Genomic DNA, 19,292 nt, shown 5'->3' on the forward strand with positions numbered 1-19,292 from the left:
CCGATTTTGAGAATCATCCACTTGATTCTCTCGCGCGGGCTCTCTCTGGCTCGACCGTCTCTGTTTTTTTTTTTCATTTCGATCGTTTCATTCCCGCACACAGCGACTCTCGTTCCCGCAGCCTCTGTCGTCTCCGTGAAGCCCGAGCTCTCTGCTCGTTCTCTCGTCTCCGCCGTCTCTCTCCGGTCTCCCTCTCTCCGGTCTCCCTCTCTACTACCTCCGTCTCTCGCTGCGAGCGTCCTTCCGACATCCTTCCCCCTCTCTCGCTCGTTCTCCCTCTGAACCTCTCGCTCGTTTCTCCCTCTCTCTTATCCCTCTCGGCCTCCCGCTCTGTCTCTTCTCCCTCTTTTCCCCCTTGCGGCATCTCACGCCCTTCTCCCTCTCGCTCATATCTTTTCCCCCAAAATTCCCTCCGATTTCCTGCGATTTCCCCTAATTCAGTTTTGGTTTTCTTCGATTTTGACATTGGGCTTCGATTTCTAAATTTCCACTTCGATTCAGCATCGATTTTCCCGGTTCGGCTTTGATTTCAGTCGTCGGCTTCGATTTTCCCCAAATTTCAGAAGGTATGACTAAACCCTAATTATTTTTTCTGATTAAATGAGTGTTGTATTTGATTTAATTTTAGTTCCAGTGTCTAATTTGGGGTTATTTGTACATAATTGTGGGATTTAGTGTTACGGATTAGGGTCTAAAATTTTTATTAGGGTTAGGGTTTAGTGTTTTTAGGGTTTGGTGCTTTGTATTTAGGGGTTAAGTTTTTAGGGTTAAGGATTTATGGTATTGTTAGGGTTTAGGTTCTGGAATTAGGGTTTAGGTTTTTTTTTCAATTTTTTTCAGTTAAGGTTTAATGGGTGATAGGGTTTAGGGTTTAGGGTTTGGGGCTTTTAGGGTTGTTAAGATCTAGGGTTTTTTGTTTAACTTCTGGAATTAGGGTTTGGGGTATAGGGTTTAGGAGGTTTTGGAGTTATGGGGTCTAGGGTTAGGCTTTAGTAGGTTTGGGAGGTATGGGGTCTAGGGTTAGGGTTTAGGAGGTTTTGGAGGTATGGGGTTAGGGTTTAGGAGGTTTTGGAGCTATGGGTCTAGGGTTAGGGTTTAGGAGGTTTTGGAGCTATGGGGTCTAGGGTTAGGGTTTAGGAGGTTTTGGAGCTATGGGGTCTAGGGTTAGGGTTTAGGGTTTAGGGTTTTTAAGGTTCTCAATTACGGTTTACGGTGTTTAGTCCAATTCAAACAAGGTTGAGTCGCCTACACGGGCGTCCATTAGCCAACGAAACCCGACCCCCATCACTGACGAGGTACAGTTCGTAGTGACTGTGAAGTCATATGGGGCTCTACCAGGGGTGTTCGGTGAATTTGGACTTGATGTGTGTGTGTGTGTGTGTTTGCATTGTTTTGCATCTCAAGTGGAAATAGTTGATTAGTTTTGGAATGTTTTAGAATGTTGTTTACAAATTTTGAAGTGCTATGGAATGTTTTTGCCATGTGGTGAGGAGATTCGGGTGTTATAAATATCCACCACATGGTATTTTCTTATTTGTGGTTTTTGTTTCGTGACGGGTAATGGTAGTCTGATAAAGTTTTTTCCATGAGGACAATCTCGGATTTAGATTGAAAATGGCTGCAAGAAAACAACCAAGTGGTCGACCATATGACTTTTGGAGCTTTGAAGAAGACAACAAAATGCTCGATCTTTTAGTCGAGCAGGTATATATGGGGAACAAGTTGCCCAATGGTGTTTGGAAGCACGAGGTATATACGGAATGTGTCAGTAAGTTCAATGAAGACGCTGTCAATAAAAAAACTATTGAGCAACTTAAGAATCGAACAAGATCATGGAAGAAAACATACCAAACGGTAACGAGCTGTCTCAACACTAGTGGGTTCGGTTGGGATGCAACCACACAACGAGTTACTGCATGTCATTCTGTATGGCAAGACTACATTAAGGTCAGTAAATCATGATATATTGTAAAACAGTTTGTATTGTTTCGCATTACTAAGAATGATGTTTTATTCTTGTAGGAGCATAAAGAGGCTGAGAAGTATAGACAACAAGGTTGCCCCCTTTACGACAAATTAGCTATTGTAGTCGGAAACACAATAGCCGTAGGGAATGGTAGTACAACTCCTATAGATCTATGTGATGAAATTATCCATGATGAGTCGGCTCCTATCCCGATGGATGAGCTCGACAATGTTGACATAGTTATGGGAACTCCACCGCAATTCAATAGTGGAAATGATTCGACAGCGGATCAATCTTGTGGAACTAAAGGGCCATCTTCACGTCGTCGTAGAAAGAGAAGCGAATTGCCCATTGAAGACAATAGACAATTAATTGATGTAGTTGGCAAGATCGCTGATGCTATGAAATCTGTTATGGAGTATAAGGAACGCGATGTCGAAGAACCTTGGGTCAATGCCCTCATGGAAATTCCGGACCTGTCAGAGGCACTGAAGTATGGCGCTCCTGAATGGATAAATACGCCAGGTAAGAGGACCCTGTTTTTAAAAATGACAGTGGCGGAGCGGGTTAGGTGGCTTAATTATTGTGCAAACAAGTAATTGTAATGCGTTTTAAGTACAATATCTTTTTTGAGAAGATTGTTATGTATTAAAGACGATGTTTGAATTATAACGTTGTTAGACTTATCAGTACGGTTAAAGTTTCTATTTTATATGTTTGTTGTCTTAATATATTATGTGGATAATATGGTGGATGAGTATTGATGTGAATATGATTATTGAGTTTGGATAAATAGGTTATGATTAAAGATTAGCTATTATTTTTGTTTATGACTATTTAGAAGTTTAAATTTGCAGATTCTCATGGATATTATGACAGAAGAAGATATGGATGTAATTATGATTGGATTGGCATGTATGATTGTCGTCATAGTAAAATACTATCTATGCCCTAGTAACAGAGGTGTACCACGTTCTTATGGGATGAATGGTCCGTTGTATTTGCAAAAGGCCTTAGATAAATCTCCTGTTAAATTTCGAAAAGTTTACAGGATGAATCAAACTGTATTTCACAAATTGGCAACAATACTTAATACCAGAGGGTTTTTATCAACGACAAAGACCATCTCAGTGGAAGAACAACTTGCCTATTTCCTCCTAACTGTTGGTCAACAACAAGCCTATAGTGTCACAGCAGAGATGTTTGATAGATCGAATTGGTCCATAAGTAAATATTTCAACAAGGTGTTGGATGCTATCCTCAAACTTCACTCTGATTATATCAAACAGCCTTCAAAACGCACACACTCGAGGATTTTAAACAATTCAATGTTTTATCCATACTTCAAAGTAACATCACTTGCCCTCTATTTAGATTACTATACAAATTTAGTCAATACTAATGGCCCCGCTTATATAATTAGGATTGTATTGGGGCTATTGATGGAACGCATATCAAAGCAAACATCCCGCTTGAAGAACAACCAAGGTTCTGGAACAGAAAGGGTTATCTCTCACAAAATGTGATGGCAGCATGTACATTCGACATGCAATTCACTTATGTACTAGCTGGATGGGAGGGATCAGCAGCTGATTCTCGTGTACTGAAGAACACATTGACTCGCCGAAATAGACTATTTGTACCTGAAGGTAAATAATATATTTTATGCAGTAATATTTTATCTATTTTATCTTTAATCATTTAATGTAGAAAATATTTGGTATTGTAGGTAAATATTATCTAGTTGATGCTGGTTATGCAAATGTACGAGGATTTTTGGCTCCATATCGAGGAACTCGATCTCATTTGCAAGAATTTGGAGATAATATTCCTAAGAATGAAAAAGAATTATTCAATCGAAGACACTCGTCTTTGCGGAATACTATTGAGAGAACTTTTGGTGCTTTAAAAGCTCGATTTCAAATATTGAAAGGTGCTCCTCCATTTTCTTTTAAGGTGCAGACAAAAATTGTCGTTGCTTGTTGCATATTGCACAATTATATACGTACAGAGGATTACAATGATATATTTAATTTGGAAGATGATGATTCGGATGATGAGTTTGGTGGAGGAGGTGATGGGGTTCAATTACGTGCAACGGACGATACAGACAGCGATGATAGCGATGGTCTTGTGGAAGAGGATACCCAAGTAACAAGCTTTCGGAGGCAGTGTGCATTAGAATCCACAAGAGCCGCACAATTTCGAGATGACATAGCGACTTGCATGTGGAATGATAACTGATGAGTGTATCTTTTATTGTATTTGAACATGTGTTGTTCTTATGTACTAAACTTGTAATTTGATGATTTTAATGCTAATCACGAACTGCTTAGTAATAAAGTTGTATATTTATTTATATATTATATTTATTAAATTTTATTACTATATTAAACTAGATATTTAAGCCTGATAAATAAAATATAATTACAATATGTATTTGATCAATTGATTAATTTTAATTTTTTGGAAATATATTATCAATTAATACTACGCATATTTCGTTTTTAATATAATAATTCTTTATTTACTCATTATATTTATTTTTTATTTATTGTATTATATTAGTGATTTAATAGTGGTAATATTACGTACAAATATATAGTTTATTAAAATTATGATTAAATCAATTTTTCCTCTTAAAACATTTATTTTTAGACTATATTATAATTAATCATGTACGTATTTCATTGCTTCACATAATTACTGTATTAATGCACAATAACATATCTAATTCAATTAATAAATATATTAATATATTTTAATTACACATTAAATAAGTTACTCGTGTAGTAATAATGATGGTTTTACCCAATTTAGGGTTCAAGGATTATGTTGTAATTATAAGTGTACTGTACAAGGTTAGGGATTCTCTTATTTTTTATGTTTTTCTAATTGGGCACTATTCACTGGAAACTGTTTTCCTGTACATGAGGCGTCAACACTAACACAAATTCTTACCTGATCTTCATGTACATGACATGACATGATCTTCATGTTGGACATGACTTGATCTTCAAGAATCCAGTTTGGGGCACTAACCCCCCCGTAATGAAATGGTGAACGGAGACGAGAGCGACAGGGAGGGAGAGAGCTTGGCTGTTCACCATTTCGAACTGTTCTGTTCAGCACGTGTCTATGGGTCCCAACCCAAGCAGGTAGAAGACAGAGAAGAGGATAGAAGACGAGTTTTGTTTTTGATATAGCGCATACGAGCTCTGAATTCCTCTCATTCCAGCTCTCACTTCAGTCCTCACTCATCCTCGGAATGGGAATGTTAATAATTTCCCGTTCGTTACGGCAATCTTTTCAGTTGAACCATGGCCCCTCTGCTCTTTCGTGGATACTAGTGAGAATTCAAAGCTTGCAGAAGAATCAGCGGAGAATAGAAAGAGGATAAATAGGCCACCATCGGGAGTCGCTATTTCTTGAGAAGCGACCCCCTTGGATCCTTCTTCGAAGTGACAGAATGCGGAAACATATTGTTTTGGCAATCGACACGATCCAGTGTTCTGTAAGGGAGATAGAAAGAGAAATCAAAGAGAAGAGAAGAAATAAGTTGATGTTTAAACTGTAGCAACGAAATGGAGCTGCAAAAGTCGAGGTTGTCTCTCTTTTAGTCTCGTCTTCGTTCGTCTTCCCTCTAGTGTGGGGCATGTGCAATGTCAGATGAGCTACACATGTTCGTGTTTATTTCACTGAGGGACCATTTTCTTTCCTTCCACATGAAGAGGCGATGAATGAGATTTATTTCTCTGTATACACATGTCTGAACTCTAGTCGAATTATATTTAAAAACAAAAAAAAACAAAATGTTGGGGCTTAGAATAGGCAATCACACTGCATATATCTGGTGAGACGATGCATCTTCCAGGTTAACTAAAGGGTGGAAGTCGACAGAATCTCAGGGTAAAGATTTGCTGAAAAAGGGAAGGTCCACCATCTATAATAGTTTGGTTGTTCTGGACAAGGGAGAAGATTGAAGAGGAGGGGCCATACTTTGGTAGAGTTGACTGTGGATTGCAAGTTGGAAGTGGGGCAGAGAGGGCGGCGAATGGTCCCAGTAGAGAGAATGAGAAGAGAAAAATTGATTAGCCGAAGAGGAAGAAGGAGGAATTGATAACTGAATCACAACTCAGTGTTGTGGATCCATTATTAGTCATGTTGAGTGCACGACAAGTAGAGGAATGATGGGCACATCGTTTTTGCTTAACCAACTCCATGTAAGGTTGCTGGCCTTTTCCCTTTTAAAGACGGGCAAAGGAGATGGAAATAAGAGCAATCCTGGTTGGCATTGACTTTGTCTGGGTATAGAATTGGTATTCAATAAATGTTCATCAATCAATGGATTCAAACTTATGTTTTGGTAAATAATAATAATAATAATTGTAAGATTGTGAATTTTTAGAGTTGATATCACCATTTCTATTCTATTCTAATCTAATCTAATCTATAAGCAGCGTAGTTGTTAAAAATGTTAAAGAAATAGTCATTATTGATTATTGATTATTGCTTAGCATTTAAGGAATTGACATTGGAATGTTTAATGAGTGGAAGTTCCACGGCATAGAAAATGCCATCCAAACCTTGAACTCTCTACCATAGAGTGCTGATGGAGATTATAGAAGTTGAAAATTATCACATATCACACAATATATGTTGTTGGAGTTCTATGAGGAGTCAAATGCAATATAAAATTATTTAAGAAAAAGGCACTTTTTTTTTATGATCAAACTTATTATATTCAGATCTAGTGGCCTGAATTTCTTTTTTTAAATTTTTTATGTTCATGAAATTTGTTTGTTAAATTTATTATATTCAAACCCGTTTGCAAAAGTCGGTGTTTTAATCGATCAATCGAGTGTAATCGCTATTTTTCTGTTAGAATGTAATTTATTGATAGATGGTAGGATTATTCAATATCTTCCTGTTGGGTTTGATATTTTAAATTGATCGATTGATGTCAATGTATGATCGATCAATCAGAATTCCCTCTAGTAGTGCATTGTAAGTACGATCGATCATGTTATATGTCTCTAACTGGCAAAGTTTTGTTTGATCGATCAATCAATATAAAATTCACTTGCTTGAATAGTATTGATTGATTTGTCCAAGGGGGGGATTGATTATGCTTTATAGCACAATTTGGCCATGTTCTGGATGATCGATCAATCTATTTAGGTTAATTGATCATACTTTATAATCTTGGCCTGTACCCTTCTAGATGATCGATCAATCTAATGCTAATTCAACAAATTTGATTTCGAAAGCATGAGAACAAATTATTCTAAGTGCTTCTAACTTATTTGAAAAGTGTACATGATGGATTTAAAACATGTGTGAATACAAAGTATGTCCTAAAGCTTCCAGATTGCTAAGAGGAAATATTACATATTTACATAAAATTTAATAAATATATATAAAATATTACATATTTACTAGGAGGAAAGAGGGTTTGTCTTCATTGCATGTCCTTTACTTAGAGCAAAAATTGGCACCAAGTTCTCTATTATTTGTTTGCTCCCCTTAATGTAGGTTATGTATGTGAGGACCTCAATTTTCATGTAGAGTTTATTTTATGAAATTATGCGACATCCCAATCATCAATTTATAACTAAAAATTGAAATCTCAATTTTTTGGATATAGTAATAAGATGCCCTTAGTTTTCTTGCAAAGAATTTTTACACAAAATCAAAACCATTTCCTTTGAAATAATGGAAAATTTTTGTTCTCTTTGACTAATTTTATCATTTGAAAAAAATCTCTTTGGTCAATTCTCTTTTTTCTAATTGGTGCTAATATAGGAAATAATCGAATTTTTTTTTGCTAGTATTTGATTCTATATAAAAATATTTATAAATAATAAAAAGGTGAGTATGATCAAGAACAAATATAATACTTTTTAGTCTATTTTTCCCATGATTTTCTTTCGAAGTAGTAGGAAACTCATTTTCTTATTTTCTTTAACATTTTTAAAAGGCAAGAAGAATCTAGTGAGTCGAGCGGAAAAATTTTAGTCCTTGAAAACTGTCAGAAATACCAAAAAATTCGGTCATGTCGAAACTTTTTTACAAGTTTTTCTTAATGGTTTCTTATTTGGTACAATAAACACCCCCCAAAACCTTATTAGTGCCTTTGACTGGAAATGTGTATCATAGGAAAAGCAAGAAATGTTTTCCTAGGATAAAGTGTCATGGAAATGTTTAGTTTAAAATCATTAAATTTCGTAGAAATTTAATAAAATTTTCTGTGTGAAATTATAAAAAATTATACCATGTACATCACAAATTGACTCGATTTTGGACCTTCTAAAGAACGTTGATGTACCTAAGCTTTGACTAGGTCAGAGACAAGTTTTGAGAAATCTATTCCAACAAACCACATATCTCTCACTTCTATTTCTTTTTTCAAGCCATGTGCTTCCCTTATCCTCTCATAAACCCCATCTCATATCTACAATTTTATAAATAATGTATTTAAAATACTTACTTGAGTTAACTATTAGATTTATTTTGCATATCATTAAAACTCATATATATTAAACATTATTTTCAAAAAATTGACGATGAAATAAATATCTATAATTTTATAACACATTTTTTTTTATATATTATGTAAATAAAATATAAAATAAAAATATATAATGCTATATTTAAAAATAATTAATATAATAATACTAAAGCAAATAAAACCAACCTCGGGAAAGTCTCTCCCTCGTTTGAGTGGTAGGGGAGAGAGTGCTAGCTCCTCCCCAATCTTTTTGCTTGGGTGAGGGAGAGACCCACAACCTATTAGATAGAGGTAGAGAGAGAGTCAATGCCTCTTTTGCCTATCGCCACCGCTTGTTGATCGAGTGTTGACTTTTTTCTTGATTTTGATGATAACAAAACTTATTTGAGCTAAAAATTACAATTCAAGTATTTCAGATGCATTTCCTTCAAGAGACACAAAGGTTTAAACAATGAATCAACACAAGTTTCTCAATGACCTCGAACTTCATGGAATGTCAAAGTGTTATTGAAATAAGTACCCTCACAAATATGCAAAAAATTGAAGACTAGAGTTTAGGAAGTCTTGAAAAATGTTAAGACTTAGTTTATGTAAGAAACAACCCCAATCCTTCCAAAACTTGAGGTACAATGTAAATTTTGGAGCTTTATGACATATTTGTATTCAAACGTATTTTTACCAAAGTATACATATATTTCATACTTGTTAAAATCACTAAGGATCACAAATTTTCATGTTTTAAAAATTCACATAGTGAACTGGCACTAGATTGATCGATCAACTAAAAGTGCACAAGCCAAAAATATAAAACATGATCGATTAACCAAGGTTGACTAATCGATAAACCAGAATAGGGACAAACTATGTTATAAAGCATTATTGATCAACCCAAGTGGACTGATTGATCAATACTGTCTAGGCAATGTGAATTCATGTTGATTAATCAATCAACCTCCTAAGACTGATCCATCATACAAAACTTTGCCAACAAGGGACATAAAGTATGATCGATCATAGTAATATCTTTGATCAAATATACTTGTTATGCATTGCTAGTAGGAATTATAACTGATCGATCATACCATGTACATTGATCTATTAACTTAAATTGTCATACCCAACATGAAGATATTGATCGATCATACCCTCAATCAATACGTCATTTTTTGACAAAAATATAGTATTTATACATTTTTTATCGATTAATCACTTTACACTTGATTGATCAATGTGAATTCAAGTTTTTGCAAACAACAAAAATGACTAGTTTAGCTTGGGGGAACTTATAAATATCTCACCAAACCTTCCGTTGAGAAGTTAATGAGTTTTATTGGCATACATACTAAAATTCATAAACATTCTCTTGAAATTTCTTCCTAAGTTCTATTTTGAGAAAGAGAGAGTCTACTTTGCATATCTCTTCTATTCATTTTTCAATTCCAACTCCTTGAATACATTTTAGTCAAACTCTTGTCTACTCCATTGTGCATCAAATGTTGGAAACTTAAAACTCTTAAGGAGAAGGTTATCTCTCCACGATATAAAAGGTGTAAGTTTTACCTTTTTTTGTAACTTTTTTATTTCTTGATAGGATCATCTAGAACTTTGTTAAATTTAGATAGAAAGACCTGTTAGAGCTAGAATCTAGTCAATTTCTTAGAGAGATTGATTTGTAATCATGATTTTAATAAAGACTAAGTTTTAGACTTAGTTCAACTAGTTTGATTTTATAACTATATCCCAACCTAAAAAAAAAAAGTCTTGTTAAAACTTAAAAGAAGGAATGAAGAGCCAAAAGAACAAAATCCTAGAATAAGCAAATAAAAGCCTAAACAACTCACTCCTTGCTCTCATTTACAAATTGGAGTAAATTTTCATTCTCTCTCTTGTTGGTTAGTGAGATAATCAGGTTTGTTTTAACCTGCTTTAATCATATTTGAGTGGAGAGCCCCCTCTCCTCCCCTTGTTTAAGTGTTAGTGGAAAGAAGCTGACAAAGTGGCAGATTTTGCCAAAATAGAGAGGGAGGGAGCAGCGTCTTCTGGTATCAGCAAGCGGTGCACACGAGGAAGAGCAACCAGGTTCATCGATCCAGCAAGCGTTGTTTAACGGAAATTTAAGAAGAGGAAGGGAGGGAGCAGCGTTACAGCTTTTGTTCACTCCAGCAGTAGCCTGTATAGCCTGAATAGCCTGCACCCTCTGCGGCCTTTCTCTCTGTGTCAACATCACAACCCCGTTCCGTTTTCCCCCATCCTCCTCTTTTTGCCAGCAGAATCTTCGTCGGAATATTTAGGAATCTCATAACGCCGTTACGTCCTTGTTATCTGCTTAGCTGGACGCCGCTGGATTGCTTAGGGTTTCCTGAATGGGCCAGCTGTCACAGCATCCTGCACATGGCCAGCTGCCCCTGTCTTCTGCTTCCTCCTTTTTACTATCTTACCCCCTTCCTCTTTTCCAAATGACACCCTTCCCTTCTGTTGGGGCATTTTCGTAATTTACTAGTGGAGGGCATTTAAAACCCTTGCCTTTTGAGGAAGGGGAAAATCTGGAAAGCGAGTACGGATTTAAAACCGAAAAAAAATCTTTTTAGACTCGCATCAAAGAAGCCTTAAGCTTGCTCATTAAAGTTTTAATTAAAATAAAAAAAATTAATTATGGTTTTAAGAAGGAGGAGGAGGAGGCCTTTCTCTAACATCCGCCCCTCCTCTTAACCTGCGCATTCTTCCAAGGCAAAGAAGAAAACAGAAAGGGAAAGAAATCGAGAGAGGAAAAACAAAAAAAAAAACGGAAAATGGAAGAGATAAGCGAGAGGAAGTCGTAGAATGAGGAAGGCTGTGAGGAAATAATAATTAAAGATGGTGAATGGGAGGAGAAGAAGAGAGAGAGGGCGAGGGGGTGTCTCGTGAAGCAGCAGTTGAAAGAAAGAAATAAAAAAAAAAAAAAAAAAAAAAAAAGCTTCTTCGCTCTTTTTTTCTTTCTTTCTCTCCTCTATTCTCTCCCCCCTTCTCTCTTTCTCGTCTCTCACTAAACTTTTCTAATCACCCACATTCATTCCTTGCTTCCTCCTTTCCAATCACGAGATCCCCATCTCTTCTACATGTCTTCTTCTTCTTCTTCTTCTTCCTCCTCCTTCCCGTCTTCCTCTTTCCAATCTTTCTCTCCCCTGTCGCCTCCTTCACCTCCTCGGTGTCGATACAGAGACTGATTGCAGACCCTACTCTTTGCGCACTAACAGAAACTTGACCCTGCAAAGTCCTGATTTTTTTTTCCAAAATGTCGCATTCTGAAGGGAACCCCAAGAAGCCCTCTCAACAACTTGGACTCGATGCCCTTGCCGACCGTTTCAACTCCTCTTTAAGCTGCGAGACTAACAAACCTGACTTCAAAGAACTCGATCTGGGCTCTCCCGTCTCTCCACTCAGAACCCACGTCTCCAAAGCTGCCAGCTCCAGCTCCAGCTCTTCTGGCTCCGTCTCCGGAAAGACCAACGCAAATGCCGTTGCTAAGAGGTCTGACAGTCACTCCGGCGAACTCTCAGGGTCGAGCGAGGGCTCTCCCACCGCTGCCGAGAGCGCCCGATCCGCTCGTCCTCGACCCGGCCACGCTCGCTCCAATTCTGGTGGGGCCCCGCTGATCTACTCGGGTGGCAGTTCCGTCAGCTCTCCTACCACCAATTTGCTGCCAAGCGGCAACATTTGTCCTTCAGGCAAAATTGGTAAGCCCATGGCTAGCCGTAATCCTTCCCGAAACGATGTTTTGGGTTCGGGAACGGGAAATTACGGCCATGGGAGTATAATGAGGGGCAAAACAATGGGCGATGCGTCGACCAGCGTAACGGGCAATATTCAGTCTGCCGGGGCCACTGTGATGGTCAAGAAGGGGATGACGAGTACTGATCCGGAGGAGGTCAAAAGAATTGGTAACGAGCAGTATAAGAGAGGAAATTTTGCTGAGGCTCTGGGTTTGTATGATCGTGCTATAGCAATGTCGCCAGATAATGCAGCTTGTAGGAGTAATCGTGCAGCGGCTTTGATTGGTCTCCGGAGGTTGACAGAGGCGGTCAGGGAATGCGAGGAGGCTCTTCGGTTGGATCCTGCGTTTGCGAGAGCCCATCAGAGGCTGGCATCATTGCATTTACGGTAAGGAAAATCGTTTACTCCCATTCCACTCATAATTTCTTTTGTTCTTGTCATTGTGCCATTTTCAAGTTCTAACAGGAAGATTGGGAAATGGCTGTTTAATTTTCCCTTTGTATTGCTTAAGACGTTGATTTATGTATTGCTTTAGTGTAGTTGGGTTCTTTGGACGTGTTCTGTGTTATAGCATTCGTTGCTGAAGTAAATGGACTGTTCTTGTCGAAAATATTTGCTTCTGTAATGTGTATTGCGTTTTTATTTCACCTTTGTCTGCTTTTGTTTCTTTATTTGGGTTCACAGGCGTATACCCTATGGGTAGGGTTACACTTAAGTAACTTATGCTGATGGCACTTCGTTAGAGTGAGAAATAATTTCTCATGTTTCCTTCTTTTGCACCTTGATATTTCGGGGTCAATGTAGTTTTTGTTCGAGCAATTCTTTAGTTGGGCTTCTTTTTACTATGGCTGCCTTTTGTTTTCCTGCTCTGCCAGTTTCACTAATATTCACCACTGTTAATGTTTGACAATTGTAGATTTATTTGACCGTTTGATTTTCTCATTTTCTTCTGTTATTAGCGTTTATGAAATTATGTTTTAATGTGGTTCTCAACATTCAAGCACTTTGTTTCAGGGCATGTCCAATTATGCTAGTGTCAAGTTTCTCATTGCTTAAACCTGTGAATTGAGGTGCTTTGTCTGGGTTAGATACTATTAATCACCTTCATGCATTTTCTAATTCTCTTACTATTACTGTCTGTTGTACTGTGACACATGTTTCTCTCTCTCTCGACCACTAGCTGTTTGGTTTGGATGGATACATTTTGTTGTTCAGCCTCTTTGTTTTTTTATTATACTGAGAGTAATTTTAATCAAGAGTCAGATTTTTTTATTATGTGCTCCTGTTGTAGGTTAGGGCAGGTTGAGAATGCCCGGAAGCACCTCTTTTCTGCCCAGATCCCTGATACAAGTGAGTTACAGAAGCTACAAATAGTTGAGAAGCACTTGAGCAGATGTACTGATGCTCGAAAAATTGGTGACTGGAAAAGTGTACTGAGAGAAGGAGACGCTGCAATTGCTGCTGGGGCAGATTCGTCTCCTCAGGTAAAAATTCTTGATTAATGTACTACTCACATTGTTGAGTGTAATTTCCTTTATTGCAGGATATGTTCTGATGTTAATGTCCCATATTTCCAGTTGTTTGCATCTAGAGCAGAAGCTTTACTCAAGCTCCATCAACTTGTCGAGGCTGATTCTACTGTTTCAAGCTTTCCAAAATTTGAAGCTTCTCCTCCTTCATACTCTCAGTCCAAATTCTTTGGGATGCTCGGTGATTCTTACCCATTCTTTGTTAAAGCACAAGTTGAAATGGCATTGGGGAGGTGAGCCACAAATTTTATGTTCCAAAGTGATTAAGTAAGGAATTTGGGGTGAGTGAGAATAGATGATGGATGTTTTGCAGGTTCGAGGTTGCAGTTGCAGCTGCTGAGAAAGCTGGACAGATTGATCCTCTTAACATTGAAGTAGTGACAGTTCTAAACAGTGTGAGATTGGTTGCAAGAGCACGTGCCCAGGGCAATGACCTTTTCAATTCTGGCAAATTGTTTGAAGCCTGCATGGCTTATGGGGAAGGTCTAAAGTATGATCCCTCCAATCCTGTTCTCTATTGCAATAGGGCAGCTTGCAGGTATAAACTAGGGCAATGGGAGAGATCTATTGAAGATTGCAACGAAGCTTTGAGAATCCAGCCTAATTACACAAAAGCCCTTTTACGTCGTGCAGCCTCCAATGACAAGGTGAGCTTTACTTTTCCTTCGGTATTCTGTCTTGCATGTTATTTTTTTTCTTTCATTTCTAAAATTTACATTTCATTTGTGACCTTTTTTTTTTAGTTTTTTTATCTGAGGGGTAGTTGTTTGTTAATATTATCTTCTTTGAAATATGAAGCTTGAGCGCTGGGCAGATTCTGTTAGAGACTACGAGGTTTTGAGAAAGGAGCTTCCCCGGGACAAAGAGGTTGCAGAGGCTCTTTTTCATGCACAAGTAGCATTGAAAAAATCACGGGGTGAAGAGGTTTACAACCTGAAATTTGGTGGCGAAGTTGAAGAAATTTCAGGGATGGATCCTTTTATGGCGGCTATATCTTCTCCTGGTGGGACATGATCTGATCTTATTTCCTCTATTATAGTTCTCTCCAGCATTTGATTGAATGCAAGACAATTTATGATGCCCTAATAATATAAATATTCCTTCTACAGGAGTCTCTGTTGTTCATTTCATGGTGCCTTCAAACCCCCAATGTGAACACATATCCCCATTTGTGGACATGCTATGTCTTAAGTATCCCTCGCTGAATTTTCTTAAGGTAACCCATCAGTGCAATGCAATACTGCAACTTTTTTTTCTCCACAATCTTGCTAATGGGATTGTCGTTGTCGAATGATGGTTAATGGTAACCCATCAGTGCAATGCAATACTTCTGTACTTTTTTTTCTCCACAATCTTACTAATGTGATTGTTATTGTGTAATGAAGGTTAATGTGGATAAGAACCTGACACTAGCCAATGCCGAGAATGTCAGAATTGTTCCAACTTTCAAAATTTACAAAAATGGAACACGGGCGAAAGAGATGATCTGTCCAAGCCAACAAGTACTAGAGCACTCAGTTAGGCATTATAGTTTCTGAGTCACTGGTGCTTCATTTTTCCTGCTCATGTTATATTTCCCTCCACCTTCCTATTCATAGACACACCAAACCAGATCCTGTCTCTAACCAGTCAGCAATAATTTCAGTAGAGTCAAAGCCAGAACCAGAGGGAGGCAGTCAAGTTTTTGGTTCCTACTCACTTCATTCATTCTTTTGATTTTTGTCTCTCTGGTTTCATTTTTCCTCCATCCCCTTTTTTTTTTTTTCTCTTCTTAAATTTTAAATTCTATAGCTTTGGCCCGCCTTTATCATTCTAATGTCCCAATCTTCCTCCTCATATTGAGAGCTTCAAAGGGATTAGAGAAAGAAGAAAGAGAGACTGCATAATGGATTGGCTTTGTATAATTGATTGAGAGAAGAGCAAAGCAGCAGCGAAGATAGTTAAAAAGGATGATTGGCGGAGATTTGTGTAGATGTATATAGAAATCAGCATATATACTGGAAGTCGTGGATGGATTATCTGGTGGGTACGTTCTGGGTTAGCTAGATTATTGTTGTTATTCATGTTCACCATTCTATCATTTTATTCAAGAAAAGAGAAACTCCATTTATTTTTTCTCTACCGTCTTTGAAGAAAGGCTTCATTTTAAATTTGTTTGAGCATTCCACTTTTGGTTTTAAAGAAAGTTCGCAACGTAAATCGAAGAAGACCAAAATCGAGGGGTGTTCTTGTGTTTTTAAACTGCCGGAAAAGAGCACAGATTGAAACTCGACATCTACGAAGGCAACGAATGTTCCAAATTACTCGTTTGTAAGCTTAGTAGTTGGCTAGCAGAGACGACGGAGGCGAGGAAAATTAAAAGGAAAGCAGTAGGTGGGTTGACCAGGTCCAGGAGGTATCGTCCCCACGGAAGACTCTCCTGACTTTAATGGCCGTCTTCCTTCTTTCCTTTTCTAATGGTTGCAGGGCGGTTGATTACGATGAGCGCAGAGCTGGTAAAAAGAAAGTATGGAGGAAAGGGACGGTGAGGGGCATGAGGACGGTGATAGAAAAAGGGTCCCACCGAGACCGATTCGCTGGGGAATTAATTCAAGTGGTTGACCCCATCACGTCCGTGAATCGTGATTCCCTCTCAAAGACGAGATCCGTCCATGGCGGAATGGATGCTGTGACATTGTGACCCCACCCCCCACTATCATACCCTTTTCATTTGATCCAATTTCACACGCGGCTTCACGTGTTGACTAATAGAGCGGCCTAGTCAATTCGTATTAAACCAATCGCCCCTGTCAGCCAACACCGAGCCCCGGGGTGCACCCCATAGAACAGAAGAACCATACCGAATCACACGTATAGTCTTCTTCCCTACAGCCCTATCGGCTACATGCACCTAATTAGGACGTAACTTAGCCTAATCTTCCTTCTCTCCTCTCTCGAATTCTCTTCGAACTTTGGTTTCTTTCTTTTGCTCCCTTTTTACCTCACCTTTGGTTTTCTCTCTCTCTTTTGCTGATTATCTACCTTATTATCATGGGATCCTAAATCCAACATGGTATTAGAAAAATGGATTTAGGGTCCATATATTAAAATGATGATTACAACAGTTTTATTTGTTGATGAAGCAAGACTTGACCTACGCCAAGATAAGCTATTTTTCGTTGCTCTTCTCTTTAATGAGATTGTTGGTGATGTTTTGAACTCTGAAATATGATTAATGGATGATGTTTTCGGAAGTCGTTCTTTCATACTTCGTTAGTTCTTCCTCCTACAAGATTGGTTAAGTTGTTGCTCTCTTGCATATAAAGTTGGTTTTTGTGCTCTCTTAGAAAATATTATTAATATTCTGAAGATTATTAGGAGTGGAATATAATTAAAAAATTAAAAAAAAAATTTCCAAACATCTTTGGTTGTATCTAAGTGAACAAATTTTGTTAGCAACATATTCATCCATGCTATTTATCAACCAAATGATGACTAAAGTGACATCCTTCATAGGAAGAATCGTCTTCTTTAAGATGAGGTTCGTGTCAAGTGCCCAACAAGATCTCTTGTTATAAGCAAGCTTTTGACAGATAGGACCATGATGAAAAATTATTTAGCCCCTTTAGTGGAATGGTAATGATTCTTAAAAAATCATGTTTTTTGAATTCAACAGAGGATGACCCAACCCTTTTTGTGAACCTTCTTCAGCAATTAGACCAGCCACAATAACTCTTCAATTATTTAGTGGAAGAAGAATAACATAATTGAGTACTTAAAGAAACCAACAAAGGAAATTTTAAGTGGAGTACCCTTTTCATTGCATCCTCTAACGTTATCCTGACCTTTTTTTCTCTTCTCATTGAGCACTCCCTTGGCCTTGGTATCCTTTGATGCTTTTCCTAGGCTTATAGAGGTTAAAGGTACCCCAACAATCCTCTTGTTTGGTGTAGGATCACCACCAATATCAAATACTCTAAGGTGTTAGGCCTCACAAAGTAATCTTTCAGGTTACCTATGTTAGCATTTTTATCATTGCTCAGACTAGTGACATCATGTAAAACTTTGTGTGATTAGATCAATGTGCCCAATTTGTATTAACTCAAAGTTCTTTTTATGTAATATCTATCTTTCTATCTATCTTTCTCTAATCTCATCGATGCTAATGTAGCCTCAAACAATTTCTTTAAGTCTAAATGCTTGTTGCTCTTAGTACAACTCTCATGCACTTTGACCAAGCTTCAAGGCATTACTAATCATCTAAATTAGAACCGCCTGTTGAGCGAATTGGGTCTCGTGGGTAAGAAGTTTAGCTATTCATTCTTCTAGCATAGTATTGTTTCCTCTAATCATCTTTTATAGTTGTTACTTTAGGCATCCACTATTTGAGTAGACCTCGAAGGAATTTATCTACCTTGGCTTTTTGTTGTAGGTGGTGTCTAGAAGGGCCAATTTTCTTTAGATTCCATTAGAATTTTCACTCATGCTCTCAAAATGTCTCATCTTGTTTCATTTTGAAGTTATCATATTCACTAAAGGAGAATGTTGATCTTTGCTTCTTTAATTTGAGAGATACCATCATGAGTTACTTCAAGTTTGTCTCACTCTTCTTTAACACTAGATGCACCAATGCTCTAGAGTGCTTCGTAGTACTTAGAGAGTTTATCTTATTCCTATCATCATCAGTGTATTCACTAATATCCTTTTCTACTTCCTTTTCTTCCCCTTTTTTTTCTTAGAAAATGAAAGTTCCTTGGGTGGTAATTTCACAAAGATCAAAATCATAACCTAGTAGGAACTGTTTCATCCTATATTTCCAGCCTGTGTAATAGTTTTCATCAAGCAGTGGAGGCTTAGTAATAAACATGCTAGTGGCAAAGGTTTGAGAGTGATTTGAACTAGCCATTTCAATGGGTCATAAATACTTTTTTGGAGACCAAAACTAACACCCACTCATCCATAATTGCTTTGATGGTTGTGCATAGGGGTGGTTTCGAACCGAGCCGGCTCGGTTCGATTCGGTAATCCTGGATCAACTTGTTTAAATTAACGAGCCGAGCTTGACCGAATCCAGGTTTGACTCAATAGTTTGCCAGTCGGCTCGTTAATTTAATGAACGGTACAGGATTCGGGGGATTTGGGGGAGTAGGGAGTCTCGGGACTGAGAAGAGAGTCGCGTCGCGGGACTGAGAAGAGTCCATCTCAGAAGTAGAGATCAGAATCGTTGTCCGTCAGGCGGCGATTCAGGCGGTGATTCATCGAAAATAGGGGATTTTGGTCTTCAATTTCTGGCTCTGGTGGTTTTCGAAGAGAGTTTCCGTCCCGTCTTGCCAAGTCGTCGAGGACCGTGGAAGCAATCCTGAGGAGGGCCTGCAGGGTGGGAGCTTTGACGATTTTAAGGTGATGATGGTGGCAAACTTGCTCTTGATGGGATTCGAAGCGGGTTATATGAATATTTATTTTAGAGATTCGTATATGACCAAATTCTTTCGGGTAAATGTTCCTAAACCTTTGCTCTTCTTTGTTTGCTAGGTAGTTCCAAGAGTAAAGCTTTTGC

At 37.9% G+C, this 19,292-nt stretch overlaps 1 protein-coding gene across 1 annotated transcript; it reads left to right on the forward strand.

Annotated features, from left to right (window-relative positions):
• Positions 1–11,319: 11,319 nt before the first annotated feature.
• Positions 11,320–15,873, forward strand: LOC137951356 (TPR repeat-containing thioredoxin TTL1-like). Its single transcript, XM_068797964.1, has 7 exons — positions 11,320–12,614; positions 13,519–13,711; positions 13,805–13,989; positions 14,070–14,403; positions 14,555–14,759; positions 14,866–14,972; positions 15,142–15,873. Exons 1-7 carry the CDS (start codon positions 11,749–11,751, stop codon positions 15,292–15,294), a joined length of 2,043 nt encoding a protein of 680 aa, XP_068654065.1. The 5' UTR covers positions 11,320–11,748; the 3' UTR covers positions 15,295–15,873.
• Positions 15,874–19,292: the final 3,419 nt, after the last annotated feature.

The sequence above is a fragment of the Aristolochia californica genome, unplaced genomic scaffold, assembly GCF_029961685.1.
Source record: "Aristolochia californica isolate CCGP_79_NKW_82.1479 unplaced genomic scaffold, dmAriCali1.0.hap1 SCAF_1, whole genome shotgun sequence".
Taxonomy (NCBI): domain Eukaryota; kingdom Viridiplantae; phylum Streptophyta; class Magnoliopsida; order Piperales; family Aristolochiaceae; genus Aristolochia; species Aristolochia californica.